Source organism: Ovis canadensis, chromosome 8, assembly GCF_042477335.2.
Source record: "Ovis canadensis isolate MfBH-ARS-UI-01 breed Bighorn chromosome 8, ARS-UI_OviCan_v2, whole genome shotgun sequence".
Lineage (NCBI taxonomy): Eukaryota > Metazoa > Chordata > Mammalia > Artiodactyla > Bovidae > Ovis > Ovis canadensis.
Window position 1 is genome coordinate 68,854,070 of NC_091252.1, and position 25,440 is coordinate 68,879,509.

General features: G+C 38.8%; 2 protein-coding genes and 1 pseudogene across 2 annotated transcripts; all 3 read right to left on the bottom strand.

The window, feature by feature from the left end:
- Positions 1–889: 889 nt before the first annotated feature.
- On the bottom strand, positions 890–4,676 carry LOC138444645 (trace amine-associated receptor 6-like; annotated as a pseudogene).
- A 3,526-nt stretch (positions 4,677–8,202) lies between these two features.
- On the bottom strand, positions 8,203–9,216 carry TAAR5 (trace amine associated receptor 5). Its single transcript, XM_069598909.1, has one exon. It carries the CDS (start codon positions 9,214–9,216, stop codon positions 8,203–8,205), a length of 1,014 nt encoding a protein of 337 aa, XP_069455010.1.
- Positions 9,217–18,790: 9,574 nt separating this feature from the next.
- Positions 18,791–19,834, bottom strand: LOC138445111 (trace amine-associated receptor 4-like). Its single transcript, XM_069598910.1, has one exon. It carries the CDS (start codon positions 19,832–19,834, stop codon positions 18,791–18,793), a length of 1,044 nt encoding a protein of 347 aa, XP_069455011.1.
- Between the last annotated feature and the right edge of the window lie 5,606 nt (positions 19,835–25,440).

Here is a 25,440-nt window from a genome sequence, read left to right on the forward strand (position 1 = left end):
ATAACCAATAAGAACATATTGTATAGTGCAGAGAACTCTGCTCAATGTTATATGGCACCCTGGATGGGAGGGAACTTCAGGGGTGAATGAATACATGTATATGTATGACTAAGTTACTTTGCTGTGAACCTGGAACTGTCACAACACTGTTAATACAATGTTGTTAATACATTGGCTGTATTCCAATATTAAAAAAAGTTAAAAAGAAAATAGTGGACAAACTTTGGATAGTGTTTATAGAAAAAAATTGCCTTGTCATAACTGGAAGGTAAAATAACACATTTGATGGGATGAGAAAAATAATCATAAAAAGACAATTACTGTTGCGGAAATAACACCACCTGTTCATGGCTATTCCCACATTTACAGAAATCCCCAAATTACATAAGTCCAGCCCTGAGTCCGAAATGGCTGATGCATATGACTCAGGGACCTGTTAAGGTCCCTGACTTAACTCAAGGACCAAAAGACCTTTCTCCAAGATACAAGCCTCTGAAAATGAGAACGAAGTTAACTGAATTCAAAAAAAAAAGACAGGGAAAAAAAGAATTTCATGGGACATGGAACTAAGAAACTTTTGAAAGTGAAGGAAAGGTCAGCCTGAAAGAGAGGCCCAGAAAAGGAAAATCATTAACAACAAAGCAAGGAAGCATGCAGATTTGAGGAAACTAGAAAATATCAATTTGTGTCAAACATTTTTATTGAATATATTTCTGTCAAATGATTAAAAATGTTCACTCATCAAAAAAGTAAGAGCATGAAGGTGATGCTGCTGAAACTGAAGTATCGTTTCTCCTCCCCAGCTGAACGGAACACTTTTATGGAATGTACTGCATGCCACAGTTACTGAGAAATTCCAAATAAATCATTAAATTCATTGGTTTGAAAATTAGCTCTCTTTGAAAAATAAGTTTATGGTTGATGAGCTGTCTGTTAACACTTGGCCTGTTATAATAATTTTATTGCTCTCCTAAACCAAAAAGTAAAATAAAGCATAAATCAAAGGATTTAGAGCAGAACTATAATAAACAAACCAGCAAAATAGCTCATAAACATATGAAGTGAGTGAAGTCACTCAGTCGTGTCCCACTCTTTGCGACCCCATGAACTGTAGCCTACCAGGCTTCTCCGTCCATGGGATTTTCCAGGCAAGAATACTGGAGTGGGTTGCCATTTCCTTCTCCAGATCTTCCCGATCCAGGGATTGAGCCCATGTCTCCCACATTGTAGGTAGACGCTTTACCATCTGAGCCACCAAGGAAGGTGTTATAAATCACCCCCAAAAAATCAATAAATGAATCAATCATATACGGTAACTATGAGATGAAAAATGCTATACTTGGAGTTTTGGCAGCTTTTCTCTCTCTGTCACTCTGGTTTTATGTATGCCTAATAATCCTTCTACTTTGCTAGGAATATGTTCAATCTTTATAGTCTGTTTTCTAGTCACAAGAAATATATTACTATACAGAATTATCATAACAAAAGTAGGTACAAAATATAATAGAAACTCTGTCAAAATCCAAAATTGATTTATAACAAGCTGACAACTTCCAGTGCAGCTGAGGGCACTTACTGATTCCTTTATCCTGTTCTCATGAACCCCTGTGAAGAACACAGCTCCACTGCATACAAGGGGCAGGATCCAGGAGATGCTGATGCATACCCCTGACACAGACACCGTGAACTCGGTGGGACAGACCAGGGGGTCAGTAACAGCAATGTCCCTGTTGATGGAGATGAAGCACAAGTAGAAGAGAGAAGAGTAACAAAATGCCACATCACAGGAACTGTGAAGGGCACAAAATCTGGCTCCAAAGTACCAGCAGCTCTCCACGGACCTGACCATGCTGAAGGACATCACGGTCACTCCCACCAGAAAGTCCACGCAGGCCAGAGAGGCAATCAAGAAGTTGGCTAGAGAATGCAGCTGCTTGAAATGAAGGATGGCAGTCATCACCAGGAGGTTTCCAAACACGGCTAGGACAGCCCAAAGCCAAACACCATGTACAGAATCACGCGGGATGTGGGTGAGTAGGGGGTTTTCAAACAGGATCCGTTCAGGTGCTCGTAGCAGAGCTGCACAGCTGCAGGGATGGATGAACTGCTATTAATGATGCTGCTGTTAATAGCATGTAAACACCTGGAGATGTTCTGCCCTTTTCAATCACATAAAATAGAGCTGTTTTCTATCTTCTGAAGAGAGAGAACAGCCTCTTAACTAAATACCCATGTTACAGTTATCAGATATTATCATAATGCCCTGTCGTATATCTATTTTAAGCTCAGAACATATAAAATAATATTATATGCAAGTTAAGTTCTCAATAAATACTGCTGCTGCTGCTGCTGCTAAGTCGCTTCAGTCATGTCCAACTCTGTGCAACCCTATAGACGGCAGCCCACCAGGCTCCCCCGTCCCTGGGATTAACCAGGCAAGAACACTGGAATGGATTGCCATTTCCTACTCCAATGCATGAAACTGAAAAGTTAAAGCAAAGTCACTCAAGCGTGTCGACTCATAGTAACCCCATGGACTGCAGCCCACCAGGCTCCTCCATCCATGGGATTTTCCAGGCAAGAGTACTGGAGTGGTGTGCCTTCTCCGCAATAAATACTACTATTAATAATTACTGTTTTATTTTTATTCTTTAGAATATAGTTGAAAACAGCTTTCCATATCCAATAAGAATTTAAGCAAATCTGTGGCAAATTTGCTTTCGCCACAATAAATTTCTTGCCTTGTAATTCGTGAAAAAAATTTTTTACCTGGACTGGATATTGTATTTATTTCTTATTGCCAAAGTTAGTGAAGATATATGTGATTTGTTATTATTAGTTACCTTTACTACCCCTACCCCCTCAGGAATGTCTGAGGAGTTAATGACAAAACCCCCAGGAAACACCTAAGTTCAGTTTAGTTCAGTCGCTCAGTAGTGTTTGACTCTTTGAGACCCCATGAATCGCAGCACGCCGGGACTTCCTGTCCATCACCAACTTCCGAAGTTTACTCAAACTCATGTCCATCGAGTTGGTGATGCCATCCAGCTATCTCATTCTCTGTCGTCCCCTTCTCCTCCTGCCCCAAATCCCTCCCAGCATCAGAGTCTTTTCCAATGAGTCAACTCTTCCCATGAGGTGGCCAAAGTATTGGAGTTTCAGCTTTAGCATCAGTCCTTCCAAAGAACACCCAGGGCTGATCTCCTTTAGGATGGACTGGTTGGATCTCCTTGTGGTCCAAGGGACTCTCAAGAGTCTTCTCCAACACCACAGTTCAAAGCATCAATTCTTTGGCGCTCAGCTTTCCTCACAGTTCAACTCTCACATCCTTACATGACCACTGGAAAAACCATAACCTCAACTAGATGGACCTTTGTTGGCAAAATAATATCTCTGCTTTTTAATATGCTATCTAGGCTGGTCATAACTTTCCTTCCAAGGAGTAAGCGTCTTTTAATTTTATGGGTGCAATCACCATCTGCAGTGATTTTGGAGCCCCCCAAAATAAACACTGACACTGTTTCCACTGTTTCCCCATCTAATCAGTTAATATAATTCACCACATTATCAAGTTAGAATTTTGTGATTATTTGATTAAATGCAACAATAGCACTCATTTTTTCCCTCGCTCTTTTTCTCGCATAATTGCATCAGCATTCCAGGATGCTAAGCAAATGACCTGGTTTCCATGGGAGCACATTGGGATTGTCTTTGTATATTCCATCTTGTAAGAGATTGACATTTCTCATAATGGGAAAAAAGAAGTCCACATTACCCTAAGCTTGAATAACAATAATCCACCCCAGATCTGTGAGTCTGGTGACCCTCTCTGACGGTCTGTGCTTCAGACCCTCCATATGTGGCTCATGACGTAGTATCCTGCTTTGGTTTTTTTAGATTTCAGAGCTAATGTTCCATAATCAGTTTTCCCCCTATCTGTGGGAAAATGTTCCACTTTTTAGAAATTATAGACTTATCAGGGGGTAGTTCTCCTTTTGAAACCCCTTCCTTTTTAGTGTCTTTAGCCAGGACTCCAAGATTTTAGTTTTGTCAGAGTACTCGGTCAGTTTTCTGTTTTTTTTTTTTAATCTTCCTTCTTCCATCTCTCCTTCTCTCCTAGTTTCTTGCTCATTACCCTGTGTATGTCCAGAAATTTGGGAATATTCTGAAGTTCTTTCTCAAATTCTCTCATCACAGTCACTTGTAATTTCTGAACTGACTATAACTTCAGAAAGCCTACTGTACATCTATCTTCCTACCAGTTTTCTTAGAATTTGAGTCACAGCCCTTGGCTTACAACTTTTAATCAGTAGGCATCCAGATGTGTGCATCCTAAAACATGATGGATACTCCAGACACACCCACAAGTATCTTCTCTGACTCACAGAGAATAGATTAAGATGTGCAAGACATGTTACTTTAATGCAACCATCCTTATAATGGTAGCAAGCAGCAAACAGTATATGTAAGTGGTTTGGTTTACATGTATTAAGTCATAAAATGGTTATGTGCAAAAAAAATGAAGTCAGAAGTATTATTATCCTTATTTTATAAATGAAAAAACTGATCAACTGAGAAGCTAATAACTTGCCTAAGGTTACACTTCTAGTAAATGATGACCTTGGGCATTTGTATCTAAGCCATTTAGCTCCAGATTCTATGTTCTGAGCCGCCATGCTCTGAGCTTCTACTCCTATGCCCTCATTACCCCAGATGGATGCCTCAGGGCCTTAGCACAGACTCTCATCTTGCCTGCATCACTCTTTCCTCAGATTTTCACAGGTTCTTTCTCATTCTTCAGGCCTCAGCTTTAAAATAACTTCCTCAGAAAAAATCACTGTCTCAGCTAATTGGTACTGTTCTCAATTGGTACTGCTTTTTTTGTTCTTTTATTTACCTTGTTTTCTCATGTTCTTAAGTGTATATATCAGAATTTGAACCCAATCAGTCCATCCGAAAGGAAATCAGTCCTGAATATTCATTGGAAGGACTGATGCTGAAGCTGAAACTCCAATACTTTGGCCACCTGATGTGAAGAACTGATTCATTTGAAAAGACCCTGATGTTGGGAAAGATTGAAGGCAGGAAGAGAAGGGGATGACAGAGGATGAGATGGTTGGATGGCATCACCGACTCTATGGACATGAGTTTGAGTAAGCTCTGGGAGTTGGTGACAAACAGGGAAACCTGGCGTGCTGCAGTCCATAGGGTCATAAATAGGCAGACATGACTGAGCGTCTGAACTGAACTGAATGCCACATTAACCCATATTTTAATGATCAGAACATGTATGGCCAAGCCCAACATCAGTGGACCCAGGACATTTGCTACTTCCCAGGGATTAGGAAGCAGGGCAGACTGCAGTGAGAAAGAAGCATGAAATAGAGGCGGAAGTAGAGAAGACAAAGTCTCAGTGCCATGCTGTGATAGGTGCCAAGGACCAAGACTGAGGATGATGTATTCCTTCCCTTTGATTCTCAAAACCTTTCCCTACAATTCCAAATTTGCAGCCATCAGAGTTGCAGAGTAAATCCATGCAAACTGTAAAGGTCTGTGTGGGGGAAGGACCAGCTTCTTTCACACACTTTGTAGGCAACTGTTTGTGTGACCTTTTGGTTCCCAATGCCTTCTGCAGAACTAACTTTACAGAACAGAGCTATTCAGAAGCAATACAAAGGGGACCTTGCTATGGATATTTCCCTGCTCAAAACCTTTGATCATATATCAGACATATAAGTTTCATGTTTATAGTCATACACATATACATTCATGGGCTTCCCAGGTGGCTCAGCAGAAAAGAATCTGACTGCAATGAGGGAGATCTGGGTTCGATCCCTGGGTTGGGAAGATTCCCTGGAGGAGGGCCCAGCAACCAACTCCAGTATTCTCACCTGGAGAATTCCATGGATAGAAGAGCCTGGCAAGCTACAGTCCATGAGGCTGCAAATGGACGTGACTGAAGCGACTAAGCACATATACGTTCATGTGTTTTCTATATTCTCAGATGCTACCTGCTGGGATGAGCTATAACCTGGTTTGATTAAATTATAAGAAAACAATGTAATTAAATTGACAGACGTTTAGAGGAAAAATAATGGTCAGTTTCGTACAAAAGCAGAATCATTTCCTGCTGTGTGGATGTGATTGACTTGCAGAGTTCCACCTTGTGAAGCTGCTAAGTATTCTTACTTTCAGGACAGACAGCACCATACCTAATGGATTGGGAATGGGTATGGATGTATTCTAGGAAGGGAAGAGGAAAGTGTTTTTAAAAATAATGACTGACATACTTTGCAAATTATATTTATTGCTACATCTAAGACACAGTGTTCCAAGCTCCTTAAAGTTTCAAAACTGTAGTACTAAGATAATTTGAATTATAATTCATTTGTAATTTATCTCATAATGCTTGAGTTAAATGCAAAAGAAAGAATAATTACTTTAAAGAAGTATTTAGTGTTAAAAAAATACATTGAATATAGCAGTTTGTACATGAACACTGCTATAGTTTAAATGGTTAACCAACAAAAACCTATTGTATAGCACATGGAACTCTGCTCAATGTTATTTGCCAGCCTGGATGGGAAGGGGATTCGGGGAGAATGGATACATGTATATGTATGGTTGAGTTCCTTCACTGTTCACCTGAAACTATCATCTGTTCACCTGTTAATACAATGTTGTTAATACATTATTGTTAATATTGTTAATACAATAATCGGCTATACAACAATACAAAATGTTTTTGTTGTTAAAAAATAAAATTAAAAACATTGAAAATATATTGGAAAATACTTTTACAACAAATGTATTTTTTAATTATGAAAGAGTGGGATCAATAAGAGTTATCCTTCCATCAAAAATTAAAAGAAATAAATCCATTTTAGCTAACTTCATTGCCAAAATATAACTTTTACTTCTTTATTTATTGGTTGCTATGTCTATGTCTGTATCTGCAGCCATAATATCATCCATATATCTGTACACCAGACACTTAAAATTAATTTACAAATAGTTTTCCAAGTAAGTATTAATCTGAAAAAGTCACTAAGAAACATGGAATTAGACTGACTAGAGACCTGTAGGGAAAGATTTAGGAAGAAAACAAAAACAATATGTACATAAAAGACACATGCTTCCTAGCAATAGCTCCTGTAAAGAATGACTCAATTCTGAGCAAGCATGTGGCATAAACAACTTATTTTTCTGAAGAAAATCCACATACCAGTGTCTCTGGAAAAATAAGTCTAGCTTGTATGATTTTTTAAAAGGAGAAAATATTAAAATGGTGAGATGTGGAGCATCATCACTTTACAAATATGCCTCACATTTTCCTTTTTCAATTATTAAAGAAAAAGAAAACATTCCTTCAAGAATATAATACATTTACTCAATGAGCATTGAAACAGCCATTGAAACAAACCTGGCTTATCATCAACCTGTTTAACAACTCGGTTCCAAGGAGACAGCATTTTTAAAGAGACCGTTTTTTAAAAGAGACAGTCTGAACACTTGACCATGATGATGAAAAGTGATGCAAAATTAGGATGCAAACAATCTTTCCCAAAGTTCAGTTATACAAAGCTCAATTATTTGAACTTAAGGGCATTTTAGACAGCAAAGAGTACAAACCCTTGATTTTTTTTTTTTTTTTTTTTGAAGAGGGAAGGGGCAAGATGTCAAAATAGACTGACCTGGTGCTGCCAAGTTACAGGACCAGGACAGGAGCTCAGAAAACTGCCCTCTGTGTTTCTTTCCCTTCACTTCTGCATCTTGGTTGTCTCCAAGGAAGTTATAAATAAGGAGATTAATATTTGCACAAAGTTTTGAAATATCCAATAAACATTTAGAGGATGGCACTCTCTCCTTTCCCTACATTCTGTAGAAACATTGAAGGGGAAGAACGCTGTATCTCTTCTCAGAATAAGAAGTTTGTCTTTTTCCCCACTGCTCAAACTATGCTGCCCTGGAAGCCTGCCCACAAACTTCCAACACCACACAGCCCACCTGCACCATTCCACTCGTGCTTTTTGCAAAACCCTATCCCTAAGTGGTTAGATAACATCACCAACTCAATGGACATGAGTTTGAGCAAACTCTGGGAGATAGTAGAGGACAGGGAAGGCTGGGGTGCTGCAGTTCATGGGGTCACAAAGAGTCAGAAGTGACTTAGTGGCTGAAAAACCACAAGCCTACATTCAGTCAATCTTGGTATAAATCAATTGTGGGAGTCCGTGGTGAGAAGATCTCCCGACTCAGGAGAAGTCTCAGTGCCTTCCTGAACCACCGGTAGGAAAAGACATAGATGATGGGGTTGCAGGCCGAGTTGAAGTAAGCAAGCCAGATAAACATGTCGAAGACTAGCGGTGGCGTGATGAAGTTAAGGAGGCTGTCGACCATCGTGTCGATGGTGAAGGGAAGCCAGCACAAGAGGTACACACCCACGGCGATGCCCAGGGTCTTGGCAGCTTTTCTTTCACGTTTGGCAGGTCCAGCCAGGCTTTTGCTTAAGTTGTTGATCTGCTTAGCCTGCTTGGTTGCAACCACAAAGATCTTCACATATAAGCTGATCATGATGAGGCAGGGGAAAAAGAACACAGGGAAGTTTAGCCAGCCCCAAAACTTATTGAACAGCAGCTGGCAACTACCCACACAAGGCATCTCTTCCAGCCACAGGTGGAGCCCTCTCTCTGCCATGTCTGTGTAGAGCAAGAAGGCAGTGTAAGCTGCTGGCACCCCCCAGCCTGCCAGGATGTATCTGAGGGCCACCGTGACCGTGAACTTAGAGGGGTAGAGCAGGGGCTCACAGATAGCACAGTGGCGGTCAATGGAAATGAAACAGAGATGCAAGATGGAGGTGAGGCAGAAGAGGGTGTCCAGATAGGTATGCAGGCGGCAGAGAGAGTCTCCAAAGAACCAGCAGCTCTCCACGGAGCGGATGGTACTGAGGGGCAGGACCAGCAGACCCAGAAACATGTCAGCCAGGGCCAGGGAAAGCAGCAAGAAGTTGGTGGGAGTGTGAAGCGCTTTGAAGTAGGACACAGCGAACACCACAAACAAATTTCCTAGGACTGTAATCAGCACGCCTGCTGCACAGGACAGGTAGATGGCTAGCTGGATGCCCAGCGGATGGACTGTCCTGGGGCAAGACCCATTCACCTGGTAGCAGAAAGTCTCGGGGCGTTCTTCAGCATCTTGGTTGAGGACCACGCTCATTTATGGTTTCTCCTCCTCTTCTCTTTCTGGGAAGAGTTGCCTGTCCCCAACAACAACAGCAACAACAACAAAATTTATCTGATAAACAACTAGAAAGTGAGATCTACAGGAAGAACTAGAGGAACATTTGAATCAACTGTGCCTTGAAAATCAAATACAGCATGGGACTCAAGGTCCCAGAAGAGTTCCTTCTGTTAGCCCTGGTTTGTCTGACTAAGCACTTTTAAAACTACCAGAGACAATATCCTTAAGGAAAGAAAAGAAGGATGTAAGTACATATTTCCTCAAATAAAAAGTTATTTATATCACAGTAGGGAGTATAAAATTATTGAGAGGTGTCTCTTCCATTTTGAAAACGTACCTGCTGTCAAATGTAAAGTGAGATTAAAGTGATGAGGGGGAGTTGGATGAAAATAGTCAAAAAGATACAAACTTTCAGTTATAAGATGAATAAGTACCTGGGATATAAAATACAACATGGTAAATGTAATTAACACTGCTGTATGTTATACATAGAAATTCTTAGGAGAGCAAATCCTAAGAGTTCTCCTCACAAGGAGAAATTTTAAAATTATACAGTACTTCAACTTATACAGCACTGTAGGTCAATTATATCTAAATAAAACTGGGGAAAAAATAAAATTATTTTTGAGTCTGAACCAGGGAAGAATTAATTCTTATTAATAAATCATTATTTGGAAAGATGTAACTTCTGTCTCCTTCTAAGAATGAAAGAAACTGACAGTAAAATCAACTGAGTAAGCTGTTTTTAATTTATTTACTTATATTGAGGTATAATGACATATGCAAATTCCCTGCCTGCTCAGTCAATAAAGAATCTGCCTGCGCTGCAGGGAACCCAGGTTCGAGCCCCGTGGGTCAGGAAGATCCCTTGGAAAAGGAAATGACAAACCACTCTAGTGTCTTTGCCTGAAAATCCCATGGACAGGGGAGCCTGGCGGGCTGCAGTCCATGGAGTTGCAAAGAGTTGGGCACGATTGAACGGCTGACACACATATAATGACCTGTAACCTTGACTTAGTTTCGAGAACAACATAATGTTTTGATATTTATATATATTTATATTATGAAATGATCTGCACACTAAGTTTAGTTAGTATTCAACACTGCACATAGTTACGGAATTTTTCTTATGATGAAAACTTTCAAGATTTACTCTCTTAGCAACTTTCAAATATGCAGTACAGTAATATTAATTTCAGTCATCATCCCCATGACTTAATTATTTTATAAATGGATGTTTGAATGTTTGGACACTCTTCACCCATTCACTCAATCCCAGTGTCTGGCAACTTCCAATCTGTTCTCTGTATCTATGAGCTTGTTTTTTTTAATTCTACATATAAGATCACACAGTATTTATTTTTTCTCTGATTTATTTCACTTAGCATAATGCCCTCAAGGTCCATCAATGTTGTCTCAGATTGCAAGATTGAATTTTTCATGACTAAAATATATTCCATTTAATTTATTATCTATTTTTTAATTAGAGGGTAATTACTTTACAATTTTGCATTGGTTTCTACTGTACAACACCACAAATCAGTCATAATTATAACTCCTTCCCTCTTGAACCTCCCTTATACCTCCCACCTTCCTGCCCCTCTAGGTCATCACAGAGCACCAGGCTGGGCTCCCTGTGGTATACAGCAACTTCCCACTGGTTATGATAGTGGATACATGTCAATGATACTTTCTCAATTTATTCCATCCTCACCATCCCCTGCTACATATGCAAGTCTGTTCTTGACATCTGTGTCTCCATTCCTTCCCTGCAAAGAGTAAGCTTTTTGAATTACATGTCAACTCTCCTCAGGAAAAGAATTTCGCATACAAATAATTAAATGAATAGAATTGCCCTATTTTAGTTTTGCGTGCTATACAATTTCTGAAGATACACACCCTGGAGGAACTGTCACAAATAAAAAAAGCATTTTTATCTAACCAGTCTAGTCACTAGTCTGTGAAATTTTAAACAAAGTCTAATAAAATTGTATTCTGAGCTTTTAAGCGACTTACAGAAGAGTCAGAATCACTTCATGGAAAGGAGTTCTTTTAGCAGGTGACATAAGGTGCATAGCATTCACTTCCTTTAGCAAAGATGGCAGATGTACAAGCAGGTAATGATTTTATACTCCAAATAGAAACTGCCTCTTTATTTTGGCATGTGAAACAAATTAGTACTGAAGGAGTATCCAGGGACCTAGTTGGCATGGTTCGCAAGTCTCAGTAGTTTAAGGCTCCTTCTCAATATAGGATCATTTATCCTGCTAATTAATTAGAGATGAAATTTAAAGAAACTGGATTTACATTTTATTTTGCTTAATTTTACTTTAAGTATGTTTCATATATCCCTTCTGCTTTAAGATTATGTATTTTTCTCCCAGCATGGGAAATAATTGACAATAATTGATCATAAGCCCTTTGGTTTGTGACTCTTACATTGGATTCATCATGGATTCTTTGTAAGCTCTCCATTTTGTGCTGGTTAAAGAAATCAAAGACAGTAATACAGTTTACCTGGACATAGCAAAGTTAGATTCTTGTTCTGCCACTTTCTGCTGCTAAGTCACTTCAGTCGTGTCTGACTCTGTGCGACCCCATAGATGGAAGCCCACCAGGCTTCCCCATCCCTGGGATTCTCCAGGCAAGAACACTGGAGTGGGTTGCCATTTCTCTCTCCAATGCATGAAAGTGAAAAGTGAAAGAGAAGTCGCTCAGTCGTGTCCGACTCAGCGACCCCATGGACTGCAGCCCACCAGACTCCTCTGTCCATGGGATTTTCCAGGCAAGAGTACTGGAGCGGGGTGCCATCGCCTTCTCCATCTTCCACTTTCTAGGTCACCACTGATCCTCTCCCTCCCGACTCATATGTCTGTATATCACAGAGATAATATCAAGGAAAATAACATGTTCAATCATATTCTGCTATTTCTGTTTTTTGGTATCAAACCTCCAGAGGATGTAATGTCTCTTTGCAGCCTTGGAGAAATCATTCCACAGTGCAAATTAAACTGATGTCACAAAAATGACAGAATTCTAAAAGAAACAATAGATTATATCTAGCAGCAGGGCCTGCAGGACAAGGTGGGAAGTCCAAAAAGAAAGAAAGGAATTTGGCATGTACCTCCTCCTTCTCTGCAAAGTCAGGGACACACCCAGTGTTGACTGTCAGAAACTTGCCTTGTGCATGATTTTAAGGTGACGGACTAAAGCGTAAAAGACAAGCATGAGAAGATACACAATCCATTTGTCTTGCGAACTGGAGGTTCAACTATTAATATCATATGAATAAACTCACCTCTAAAACAATGCACATTAAAAAAAAATAAGCTTTTCCTAGTCAATACAAATTTAGGGACAAGTATTTCCATGAAGTATATCCTACAGTTTCTCCTGAACCAAGACTACAAAACAGACTGTTCAGGAATACCAGCTCCTAGTTTACATCTTTTCTTCCATCTCCTTCTAAACAAGCCACATCTGGTATCCCAAAGGCCATTCAAGAGTCCACATGGATCATTTTGACTAGTGTGTAAAGAGAGACAGGAGCAGCTAACACAGCTTATATGTAACCACTTCCTAGCTCAGCAATAATCCTGGAAAGGTGGTATTATATATAATATTTATACTGAATTGTCTCTAATTTGCATCCTTTCATTTCTATGTATATTAAAACCATAGTGTAATATGATGGGGAGGAAACAGTTTAAATCTAGTATTGGAAATTTCAATCTATTTCAATGCCTCCCCCTCACCTAATGGGTGAAATTCAGCCTTTAACAGGCACAGAAGATGCTCCCAATTCACTCCCAACATCTCTGCAGTTTCATCTCCCTGTCACGTGGCCAAACTGGTTCTATTCTCACACAAATATCTGGCTGCTTTTTCCTTTCGCTTGCTTTATTCCTTGTGATGAATTATGCTCTGCCAGCCTGAGAAATATGTTTCCCAGAATCTCTTTATGTGTATGATTCCAAGTTAGAGGAACTTTGGGGAGATTTGGAAAGCAGAAATGAAGCTGCAGTCATTATTCTGCTGGTTTTTCCTGGAAGACACAGAGGATGAGATGTTTGGATGGCATCACTGGCTCAATGGATATGAGTCTGAGCAAACTCCGGGAGCTGGTGAAGGACAGGGAAGCCTTGCGTGCTGCAGTTCATGGTATCACAAAAAGTCAGACATGACTTAGTGACTAAACAACAACAATGGTGGACAGACAGAGGTAACAGGTTCCAGCCTGGCCTCACTCCTGTCTGCTGGCACTGCTGACCAATGGTAGCCTCAGGTCTCCTACCAAATTCCTGAAAGGATGCACCGAGGCAGCAGTCAGCCAGAGACAACAGCTAACCATTGACTTCTCTATAAGCGCTGACTTTGCAGTCCTGTGTCAGTGATTGGTGGAGAAGAAATGGCAGTCCACTCCAGTATTCTTGCCTGGAGAATCTCATGGACAGAGGAGCCTGGTGGGCTGCAGTCCATGGGGTTGCACAGAGTTAGACACTGAAGCAACTTAGCATGCATTCATGCATTGGAGAAGGAAATGGTAGCCCACTCCAGTATTCTTGCCTGGAGAATCCCAGGGACAGAGGAGCCTGGTGGGCTGCCGTCTATGGGGTTGCACAGAATAGGACATGACTGAAGCAACTTAGCAGCAGCAGCAGCAGTCAGTGATTGGAAGTGAGTTCTTTAATGAGCCTGATGATACAATCCTTTGGCCTAAAATGCAGGCTGCTGCTCCTGCTGTGAAGTCACTTAAGTCGTGTCCAACTCTTTGTGAACCTATGGACTGTAGCCCAGAAGGCTCCTCTATCCATGAGATTCTCCAGGCAAGAATGCTGGAGTGGGTTGCCATTTCCTTTCCCAAAATGCAGGCAGTCTTCTCTAAATCCCAAACCTGGCTAAAATTTCCTTCTCCATACTTCTCTAGCTTCCTGCAGTATAAATGAGTGGTGACGGATCATAAGCTTCATAAGGCCAGGATTTGTTTTATTCATCTTGGAACCACAAGCACTCAGAGCAGCACTTGGCACATAGTAGATGGCTAATAAATGTTTAATGAACTTGGTGGTTTTTAATAAAGAGAACAAAGTGTCCATGCAGTCACCATGCTCTTGAGAAAATAGCTACTCTGTTCATCCCAGATAATACCTAGATAGAAGATCTATTTTGGATTAGGAATAAGGGTGGGATGATTCACTTTTTATATGGACTGGCCTGAGAAGAGCATGTGAAGCTGTTTTGTGAAGCAACTGAACTAACATTCATGGGACACCCTTTCAAAATTACAAAAGTCCTCCATTGAGGTAAGACGTGATTGTGACTGTGGTAGACGCTTCTACCTGCTCCTTCATTTCTTCTCTATGTAACTCGGCTCCTAGTGGGAAAAAAAAAAAAAAGGCTAGGTGGTCTACAAAAAGGACCACCCCATGGCCTCAGACCCCAGTTTCTTGATGTTAAGTAACGCATTTTATGCGATCTTAAGGAGAAAAGAAGTATGTGCTGAATGAATGGCTGCCCTTCCTATTCAGCCCGTCAGAATCAGCAACCCAAACATTTGTGCTAAATTCCCAAAGAGGAAAAGAGGCTCATCATGGGAAGTGGATTATAAAGTGCTCCTGTTATCATAAAGTGGTCTATTGCCCATCAGGCCCTGGAAGGAGGTCTAACTTGGCCTGAAGTCTGAAGAACTATTCCTGTTCTTTTGATTTTCCAAAAGAAGTGCCTTACCCTCCAAATACCGCCTTCAGGATTATGGGTGGAGAAAATCTCCTCCTAAAGGACTACATAACTGTTCTAAGAAGAGAATAAACTAATTCTCTATTAAGCAATGTCCAGTTTTGATTTCATATATTGTACTGTGATAACAGTAATTTGCTGAAACATCTCAGTACTTAAATATGTTATATTCAAATTACTGAATTACAAGTACTAACTTTGGGAAGCTATGAATGTTCAATAGAACAGATAGATCAAGAGGGTATAGGGGAGTAGAGATATTGTTAAAGGTGTTTTAAAATAATGAGTAGTTTCCTCAACAGATACACTGAAGCAAGGGTAGATTTAAAAAAAAGTTAAAAGTTTCATGAAAGCCTTAGGATTTACCTATATGAATATTAGAAACCTTAAGATTAACTGTACTACATAGATGTGTGATGTCATTTTACCAGGTCAGAGAATGGGCGGGGGGGTTGGGGGGAGAGAATTGGTTAACCAAATATTCTGATATCACTGTAAGAATTACTATAATCAAATACACACTTGTTTGTAACAAATACATACATGCTAAAGGTAACAAGTTTTCTCTTTGCAATTTGCCAATGACTTTTGGTTATTGTTATGAAAAACAACCTTACTTTCTGCAAAAAAAAAAAAAAAAAAACAAAAACCTAAGGTTGATGAATATGTTGCTCTAGCTACATGTGAACAAATTCTAAGTTTGTGACTATATTCCATTTGGGCTGGAAGAATGAGCCTATTAATGATTTACATTTTAAAAACAAATCTCAGTCTGCTGTGGCTGATTCAAGTTGATGTATGGTAGAAACCAACAGAGCAATTATTCTTCAATTAAAAATTAATAAATTTGGAAACCTCAATCTGTTAATACATAGAATAGTGAACAATATTTCTGTACAACCACACCTTTCTATATAGCACTTGTACTACTGAGGCATTAGGAAAGGAGAGACTTAATTTCTATCCTCAGGAAGTTCATTATATGAGCATGAAAACTGTGGTCTGAATGTTGCAAGTGTTTCTGAGCTGCTCAGTCATTTTCCAATGTGTGCCTTTTCTGGCCTTGTCCTCAAGTTTCCCAGCACAACATTGTACACATATGACCAAAGCCCATTAGAACACGTTTTAAATTCAGTTCAATTCCTTCTTTACAAGTGGACTTTTCCCCCATCTTCCTTGCCAGGAGAAGGAGTCCCCACTGTCCAATATCATTTATCATTGTTTCTTTCTATGCATTTGAGGAACTCCCTCCCATTTTCCTCAAAGTTTCTACATTTTGGTTATCTAATGAATGCATCCAGAGATATTTATTGGAAAGGAACTATACCAATCACTGTGGGATACAAAGATGAATAATATAAAGAGTCTTACACACAAGAAGCTCATAATCTACATGAACAACCAACACATTTGTGCATATTTAACTCCAGCACTGGTGGCTCAGATGGTAAAAAATCCACCTCTGGTGCAAGGGACCCAGGTTTGATCCCTGAGTCAAGAAGATCCCCAAGAGAAGGAAAAGGCTACCCTGTCCAGTGCTCTTGTCTGGAAAACCCTGTGGACAGAGATGCATGGCAAGCTACAGTCCCTGGGGTCACAAAGAGTTAGACACGACTGAATGAATTAAAAAGTAGAGACATTATTTTGCCAACAAAGATCCATCTTGTCAAGGCTATGGTTTTTCCAGTAGTCACGTATGGATGTGAGAGTTGGACTGTGAAGAAAGCTGAGTGCCAAAGAATAGATGCTTTTGAACTGCGGTGTTGGAGAAGACTCTTGAGAGTCCCTTGGACTGTAAGGAGATCCAACCAGTCCATCCTAAAGGAGATCAGTCCTGAGTGTTCATTGATAAGACTGATGTTGAAGCTGAAACTCCAATATTTTGGCCATCTGACACAAAAAGCTAACTCATTTGAAAAGACCCTGATGCTGGGAAAGATTAAAGGCAAGAGGAGAAGGGGATGACAGAGGATGAGATGGTTGGATGGCATCACCGACTCAATGGAAATGAGTTTGGGTAAACTCCAAGAGTTGGTGATGGACAGAGAGGCCTGGCATGCTGCAGTCCATGGAGTTGCAGAGTTAGACACGACTGAGTGACTTAACTGAACTGGACTGAATTGAATGACTAAGCATGCAACTCCAATACAAAGCAGGAGGCAGAAGAGACACGACTGGGGCAGGGAACATAGAAGGAAGATGTCAGCTACATTGAATTTAAGATCCTATTGGAGAAAAAAAAAAAAAAAAAAGATCTTATTGGGGCACCCAAAAAGATCCTCCTCTGGTAGCAAGAAATAAGAAACTCAAATTTGAAGGAAATAATAAGATTGAAAATAAATATATTTGAGAGAAACACATGAAGAGGTAGTAATTGAAGCTGTGAGGCTAAATAACGTTAGAGCAGAATTTCTCAACCATGGCACTATTGAAGTTTGGGGCCAGATAATCCTTTGTTGTCAGGGAGGCTGTTCCATGCATTGTATGATTTTTGTCAGTATCCTTTACCTCTACCCTTGAAATGTCAGTAGAACTCCCTCACTGGTTATAACAACCCAAAATGTCTCTAGACTTTGCCAAATGCACTTAAGTGGCAAACCTGTCCCAGGCTAAGGACCACTGGGTGAGAGACACAGAGTAATAGTGTGAAGGGTGAAAAGATCACAAAGGACACAATTTGATGAAATAGGTTTCTAGGGTAGGAGAAGGAGGAGAAAAGCAAAACAACATGGAGAAAAGACAATCATTGAGCTAAATGATTAACCAAAAATATATAACAAAATATATTAAATATTTACAGTAAATATTATTGGCAGTAAATATTAACTAAAACACTGTGGGAAGGAAAGAACTTCAGTTTTGTGAATGAAGTTTAATCTTGGTGAATAAAATGTACACACATAGCCAAAGAGATGTTCACAGCACTTGTATGTATACACGTAGGCCATGTGACTATATAGATCAAAAACATATGTTAGAGAAAGAATACATTCCTAAAATCCTTCTTTATCCATTCTGCTCATTTAATGAGACAGTCCAATTTTATCAAACTATTGGAAAAGTCACTTGAAATCTTTTTTAAGAGATTAAATCAGAATCAGTAAAACTGGAAGCAACTGCAGCTGCTTCCTTCTCCCTTTCCATGTCCTCACATGCTCTGTACTTCAGCCTCACAGCGTTCTCAAGCCCTCCCCACTCTCCCAAAATGTAATAAGCTCAGGAAAGACTTAGATAAACTCTACATGGCTATTAAAAGTGTGAAATCCAACTGTCTCCTCTTTTGATGTTTAGAGGATAAAAAGAAGATCCCCATCTGACATGCCAAAGGAGTGAAAATCTAAATCTCTAATTTTGGAAATTCAGGAATCAACAAGTCTTGGGAGAGAGTGTCTTTTTACTGGAGGTGTCTCCCCCAGAACTCCAGAAACTGACCACCTTGGGAACTCTGGTATAACCAGAAGGCTAGATCTATTGCTTCTACCTAGGCGTCTATTACACTAGCTGGTGGCTCAGATGATAAAGAATCCACTTGCAATGCAGGGTTTGATTCCTGGGTCAAGAAGATCTCCTGGAGAAGGGAATGGCAACCCACTCCAGTATCCTTGCCTGGAGAATTCCATGGACAGAGGAGCCTGGCAGGCTATAATCTATGGTGTCACAAAGAGTCTGACACAACTGAGTGACTAATACACAGATGTCTATTATACCAACTGGAAGAATATCCTTGTCTAGTCAATCCACTCCCTTACCTCTAGGGAGAAAGAACACCCAGTTTCCCTAGTAGGAAAGAATTGTAGAAAATGGAGAGCATTGCCTAAGCACATGCAGGAAATATGCTTAGGTTGGAAGAGTCAGGGTGGAAGATCATTCCTGAGACGATTGTCCTCAATGCCTTGCGAAACCAAGGATAAAACATACCATATATAATGGGATTGAAAGCGGAATTAAAATAGCCCAACCAGAGAAAAACATTGTACAAATCTTCAGGCGTTGTAAAATTAATGAAAGGGTCTGTGATTGTCAAGACAAAAAAGGGCAGCCAACACAACACAAATACTCCCATGACGATGCTCAAAGTCTTGGTGGCTTTGCTTTCTGTTTTGGTTGATGCCTTCATTTTGCTTTCTGACCCAACGTGTTTCATCATAGAACCTGTGCCCATTTGCTTAGCGTGCTTCCTGGCTACTGTGAAAATATGTATGTAAATTCCCACCATTACCATCCCAGGGAGAAAGAAGGCTATAAAGGAGGCCAGCACCCCCCAGAGCTTGTTAAATATCAGCACACATAAACCTGTACAGTCAATGGCTGCAACAAAGTCTTCTGCACCAATTATGTTTAATTCTGAGAATACCAGGCCAAAAGCAAAAAAGATGGGAATAGACCAACTGATGAATAGAAAGACTCCTACAAGGGAGATGGTAATTTTGGTGACATAATGTAAAGGGTCACAAACAGCATAGTAGCGGTCCACTGAGATGAAGCAGAGGTGAAAAATGGAGGTGGTACAGAGCATGATGTCACAGCAGCTGTGGACTTTGCAAAAGAGATCTCCAAAGTACCAGCAGGACTCAATGGACCGGATCATACTGAAGGGCATGACCACACAGCTCAGCAAGAAGTCAGTGGTGGCCAGGGAGAGGATCAGGAAGTTGGTGGGGGAGTGGAGCTGCTTGAAGTGGGCAATGGAAATGATCACAACCAGGTTGCCCAGCATGGTCATTACTATGGCAGCGATCATGACAACATACAAGGCGCAGGCGCTCAGCCCAGACCTCAGGTTTCTTGGGCATGAATTGTTCACCAGAGCAAAGCAGAATTGGACTTCTGAAGGGTTCCAATGGTCCAGTGAATTCATTGTCTCTGTCTTGTGGGTACTATGAGTCTTTTGCAGAAATACTGTGTTTCTCTCTTTCCTGTGAAAGAAAGAGGAAAAACAATAAAAATAGTGCAGATTTTCAGAGAGGCCCAACTAACTGCACTTCAATCCTGGGATAGCTCCCTACTGACTGTGAGTGCTGCTTCCCAACTTTAATATGCATATGAATCAGTTAGAGATCTTTTCAAAACACAGATTCTAGTTCTGGGATGGGGACTAATAATCTATTTTACTCGCCAGCTCTTGGGAAATGCCAGTGCTATTAGTCTAAGGACCATCCCTTGATTAGAAAGGGATTAAATACAACTAAATGAATATTGTCACCCAACACCTAAATAACCCAATTAAAACCACCTAAGTAATCCAGGTAAATGCATGTTCTGATTGTACCAATATGTTGTCCTTATTCAGGATTCTGAAAACATGGGCAGATCAAGAATGTTCCCTGCCCCACTTTTATTAATCAATTTAATTTAGTGGATAATTCCCCTCAAGAATTACCAGGACCTCGGGAACTATTCTTTAATGCTGAGTTTAAACAATAATTGTGATCTAAATATTATGCGTCTTTTTTCTTTAATTTCTCTTGTGAATATTTGCAAATGTTTTGGATCCTGCCATTTAATACATACTCTTCAATTAAGAAAATATTTTTCTCTTCAATGGGGTCAATATAGATTTCAGGGTTTAGAACAATATATGTAATTAAAAATACTCTAAAGCCTACATGATTATACAGAAATTGCCTCAAAAGAGGGGTGGGAAATATCTCAAATGATAGCTTGTGAAATTCTCTGGGTTGTCTCCTTCCATTTGGCAGCCACATTCATTTATAAACTCACATTCAAGTTGATGTCATTTTGTCCACAGACTTTAAGTCTCACATTGGTAATGAATTTGACAGATAGGGTGCTCATTGATTTTACTTTATGTAATTTACACTGTTGTACTTAAAATGTGAAAATAATGGGACTGACTCATCTGGAGTATGACAAGGGTTTAATGACAAGCATTCATGAGATCTAAGGTCAGGTTGGAGAATGGAGTTTAGCCTGAGAATAGATTAAGACTCACTGGTCCACTGGGAAAATGAACCCCCCAGCAAGTCCTTGCCAGATTTACTTGGAAAAGATACTAGTGAGAATACCTGTAACCTTGAAAATAATATTTATATTTACAGTACTTGCAACCATAGCTTAACAACTTTTTCCAATGTGCATTATTTGAAACCTTAACATTATGGCACATTTTATTTGCTCTGGGTATAGTGAATTAATTTCTCAGACTAGTATTTTTCTTAAGATATATTTTAACTAAACCATTCCAATATTATGCAACAGAGTTGAACTTGAGAAACCAAAATGTAGAGAGTAAAATAAGAGAGACAAAGATTTATTCAACTGTTTTTTTAAGCTGAAGAGTATCCAGCACTAATTATTTGATTACTTATCATTTTGGTTCCTAAACTCTGATATTCATAATAAAATCTTAAATACCTAATCAACTTCTTTAATAAATGAACTTTTAAAAATTATTTTTATCCTTTTTAGTCTCATGAATTAAAATTTTTTCTTTAATTATTTTAAAAATTATCTTGAAAGATATCTAACAATTACCACAAATAACCTATACATTTGTCACTTGTAGACTTCTGGTAAAGAATGGCAACCTATTCCAGTATTCTTGCCTGGAACAAAGGATTGATATAATTTAACCTCCTAGGTTTGTAAAGTGAATTTTGTTTGTTTTATTTTGGAAGACAAGTTATGAAACAGCTGCTAGAAATTAATAGTATTATTTCATGTTTTTGATGAATGGTTGTGTATACTAGAGAAGTATTTCAACATTTAAGTATCATATTAAGACAAAAGGATAGAATAATACACATTTATTTTAAAAGTTAATACATGAAAGATTTGTTAAGATATTATCAAAGATAATTAAGCCTTTATCTTAAGTTATTAGTTAAAAGTTGCAAAATAAGGAAGCAAATGCAAGCATAACTACTAGTCTACTGCTTTGTTAAAAAAGAAAATAGTCCAAAAAAAAAAAAAAAGGAAATTATTAAGTGCATGGAATTTTATTTAAAAACTTAACAAAGTAAAATTCCTTTTTGTTGAAGATTCACTTCCCGAAAAGAATTTTTTAATAACAGTAATTTTTAACAATTTAAAGTTAAATCCTCTATAGCATCTGACTTTTATCATGGGACATTGTTGTTACACCTATTTTTTTTAAATTACTGACATTTCAAAAAAGGATCAAATTAATGACAACACTGCAAAGAATGGCCTAAGCAAAGTACAGAAAATTGTTAATTTTACCAGGAGGTAAAAAGAAATATTTACTAGCAGTTCTGGAGAGAAGTAAAAACTGTATTACTTTTTAGTTCAAATTTCATTCTTTCAGGGAAAAAAATACAGAATGGATAAACAGACTCAAGGACACTGAAATGATAATTTTGAAAAAGGTAAAAGTTCCTCAGAATTTCAAGGAAAATATGAAAAAGAAATTATATAATAATTTTCCTCAAGTATTAAATATTTAAAATTCTATTAATATATATGTATTTTCCTCAAATAAGGAAAATATCCAACAAATCCAATAATATATTGCAAATGAAATGGAAAAAATAAGGAGAGAACTTATATTTGCTTTATCAAGAATGATTTTTCTCCTCTTACTGGTTGTGAGACCTAAACAGCCCACCTCTGAGACTGTTTTTCTGAAAACAATGATTTTATCTTGCTTTGCTCTATCTCACTGTAACAATAATTTCCTAGGTAAGAGAGATTACTTGTGAATTAGATGTGAGAAATGACTGTTGCGGATCTTTAGAATTACCTCTTTAGAATTCCAGTGATTTTTAAAAAATGATCCAAATTTATTTTTATAGATCTTAGGCTTTATAGAATTTATAGATTAATATTTTCTTTGAACTTGAAATAAATAAACACATACATACCTACCTAAATACATATATCTGATTTTTTCTCTCTCTTAATGATACTCTTCTTTCACTTATCAGAATTTGTTTGGCTAAGCTGGTAGTTTGGAGCTAACATGGTTGAAAAGTGATTTATTTGCTGTGCTAAGGTGTCTTACCATGCAAATGAGCCATATGCTTCACCATTCTCTTCCCTGCTGATTTTCCCCCAGAAAAGACACTTAGGCCTGAGATCTTATTGGTAGGCTCCTGGCAATCTGTGTTGTCATCAGTATTTATTCACAAAATATGCCTCCTGTGGCTGCATTACCTGGGTTCTGCTATTAACAGGAGTGTTCTTTAACAACTTCAGCATGTTGTCAGCAGAAATGCTATATCGAGTCACCAGAGAATTGGCTCTGGGAGAATAAAAGTTTTGTGTTATCATCTCCATGATTTCAAAGAACTAGCCTCACACAAGGCAAAAGTGGAGAAGATTGAAAAGGCGAGAGGAAAGGTGGGAAGTAGGAAGGAAGGAAGGAGTTAAAATCCAACAAATGCTCAGTATACTTATTACCAAATGCTGCTGCTGCTGCTGCTGCTAAGTCGCTTCAGTCGTGTCCGACTCTGTGCGACCCCATAGACGGCAGCCCACCAGGCTCCCCCGTCCCTGGGATTCTCCAGGCAAGAACACTGGAGTGGGCTGCCATTTCCTTCTCCAATGCATGAAAGTGAAAAGTCAAAGTGAAGTCGCTCAGTCGTGTACCAAATGCTAGATGTTTTCAAATAGTGAGTTTTTCAATTCTTGTAAAAGTTTGACTAATTTATACATCTTTTCCTTTTGCTGCCATGTACAAATCAGTGATACTCATTCACACTGCAGTGCTTTGTCTATAATTTCCTGAGCCCAAACAAAAGGCAGTAAGAACCATGCTTCAAACCAACGAAGTATAAAGGGGAAGCTTCCATCATCATGTGGGTATTTTCATAGTCACTGGGAGAAGGTATAACCTCTAGTGCACCATAGGTCCAATGGTGCACTAACCTTCAGGGAGTTTATGATGATATTTTATTATCCATCAAACCACAGAACTGTTATATTTTAAATACCCAATGCTTAGAGGGTATCAAAGCTTACTTATAAAAAATAGAATCAAATTATCTACTTTTAAATTAACTGGTCAAAATTAACTTTTACAGCCTCTAAGGATTTTCATCATAAAATGAATAGGAATGATAGGAAAATGCTGTTTTCTTTACACATTCATCTGGGTTTAGGAAACTTCTCTTTAGGAATTTCTTCCCAGGTAGATGAAGCAAATCAACCACATAGTATTAATATAGTTTGTGCTCAGTTTAAAAGTAATCTTTGTACATTTGTCATTTTCAGTATTTGTAATGTTTAAGGGAATTTAGCACTTACTACAAAAGCTTTATGATTTCCACTTAAAAATACGTCATTAAATCATTGATTTAGCCGTGATTTTTAAGTTGAGAGGAAGAAGTAAAGTTTGCTAAGTTTACTAAAGTAATTATGATTGTTAAGATTGTTAAATTTACCATATTTGTAAGTCATTAAATTTGCAAGAGCTAGGTACTGGGGAATGTTTTATGTATATTTGACAATTAAATTTTCAAAAAGTGACCTTGAAATTTTAATTTGATAAATGTAAACAAAAATATTGAGGGAATTCAATTACCTATGTCTCTAACTGCTTCTTAAAAGATGTTGTGAAAATTTACTAAGTATAGAATAACTTATATTCTAAGTTAAATAAAGTTCAATAGAAAGTATGTTAAATAAATTTTAAAAGAAGAGCTAATTTCTTTAATATTGTTTTATAAATAAAATATTAATTCTTAAAGCCAAAATTATCTTAAATACTCTTTTTTATACACAAAAGGACACCAGAAATCTCAGGATGACAACTGAACTGATCTTCAAAAGAGAAAAAAGTTTGTCAAGTGGAGGAGGGTGAATCACCCTCTTGTGGGGCCAACAAAGGGGGAATGACTTCTTAGGGGGCCAGTGATTCCTTTAGAGGAGGGTAGACTTCAGAAGAGCAACTAAGTGTAGAAACTTAGTTTCTACACAAAGAGTGACTTTGTGTAGAAACACAAAGAAAGGCCAAGTCAGGCTTAAACAGACCTGATGTCTTTGAGGGGAGTTTCAAAATTTTATCTCAAAACAATGAAAAGCTACATTCGTTCTTAGTCCAGTAGGAAACAGATGGTGCAACCAGCCTGTATGATTGAGGAGAGTTTAATTAAAAAAAAAAGAAAAGAAAAGAAAGAAAGAAACTGTTTACAAAGATGCGGGCAGCTTTTAAGGAAACCAGCCAGAAAATTCTAGCACCCAGGGACAGCAATAGCAGGAAAATCCTGTGGACAGAGGAGCCTCGTGGGCTATAGGCCATCAGGTCACAAAGAGGCAGACACGACTGAGCGCAGGAGCACTACCTTGGCTGGAATTGACAGAAGATGAGGATGGTTCCAGGAACACTAGAGGATGGCTGTATGGAAAAATAGTCTGAATGGCCTTTCCTGAAGGATTCAGCCAGCCCCAGGGTAACTTGGCAGGGAGGTGGCCTGGGTTAAGCACCCTGATTGTCCCTCCTTCCATCCTCACATCCCCTGCAGGTGTTTCCTGTTGGTAAAA

What these genes read in the sequence shown, in the direction of transcription:
- LOC138445111 (XM_069598910.1), bottom strand. Translation starts at nt 19,834, where the DNA reads ATGAATTCACTGGACCATTGGAACCCTTCAGAAGTCCAATTCTGCTTT.
- TAAR5 (XM_069598909.1), bottom strand. Translation starts at nt 9,216, where the DNA reads ATGAGCGTGGTCCTCAACCAAGATGCTGAAGAACGCCCCGAGACTTTC.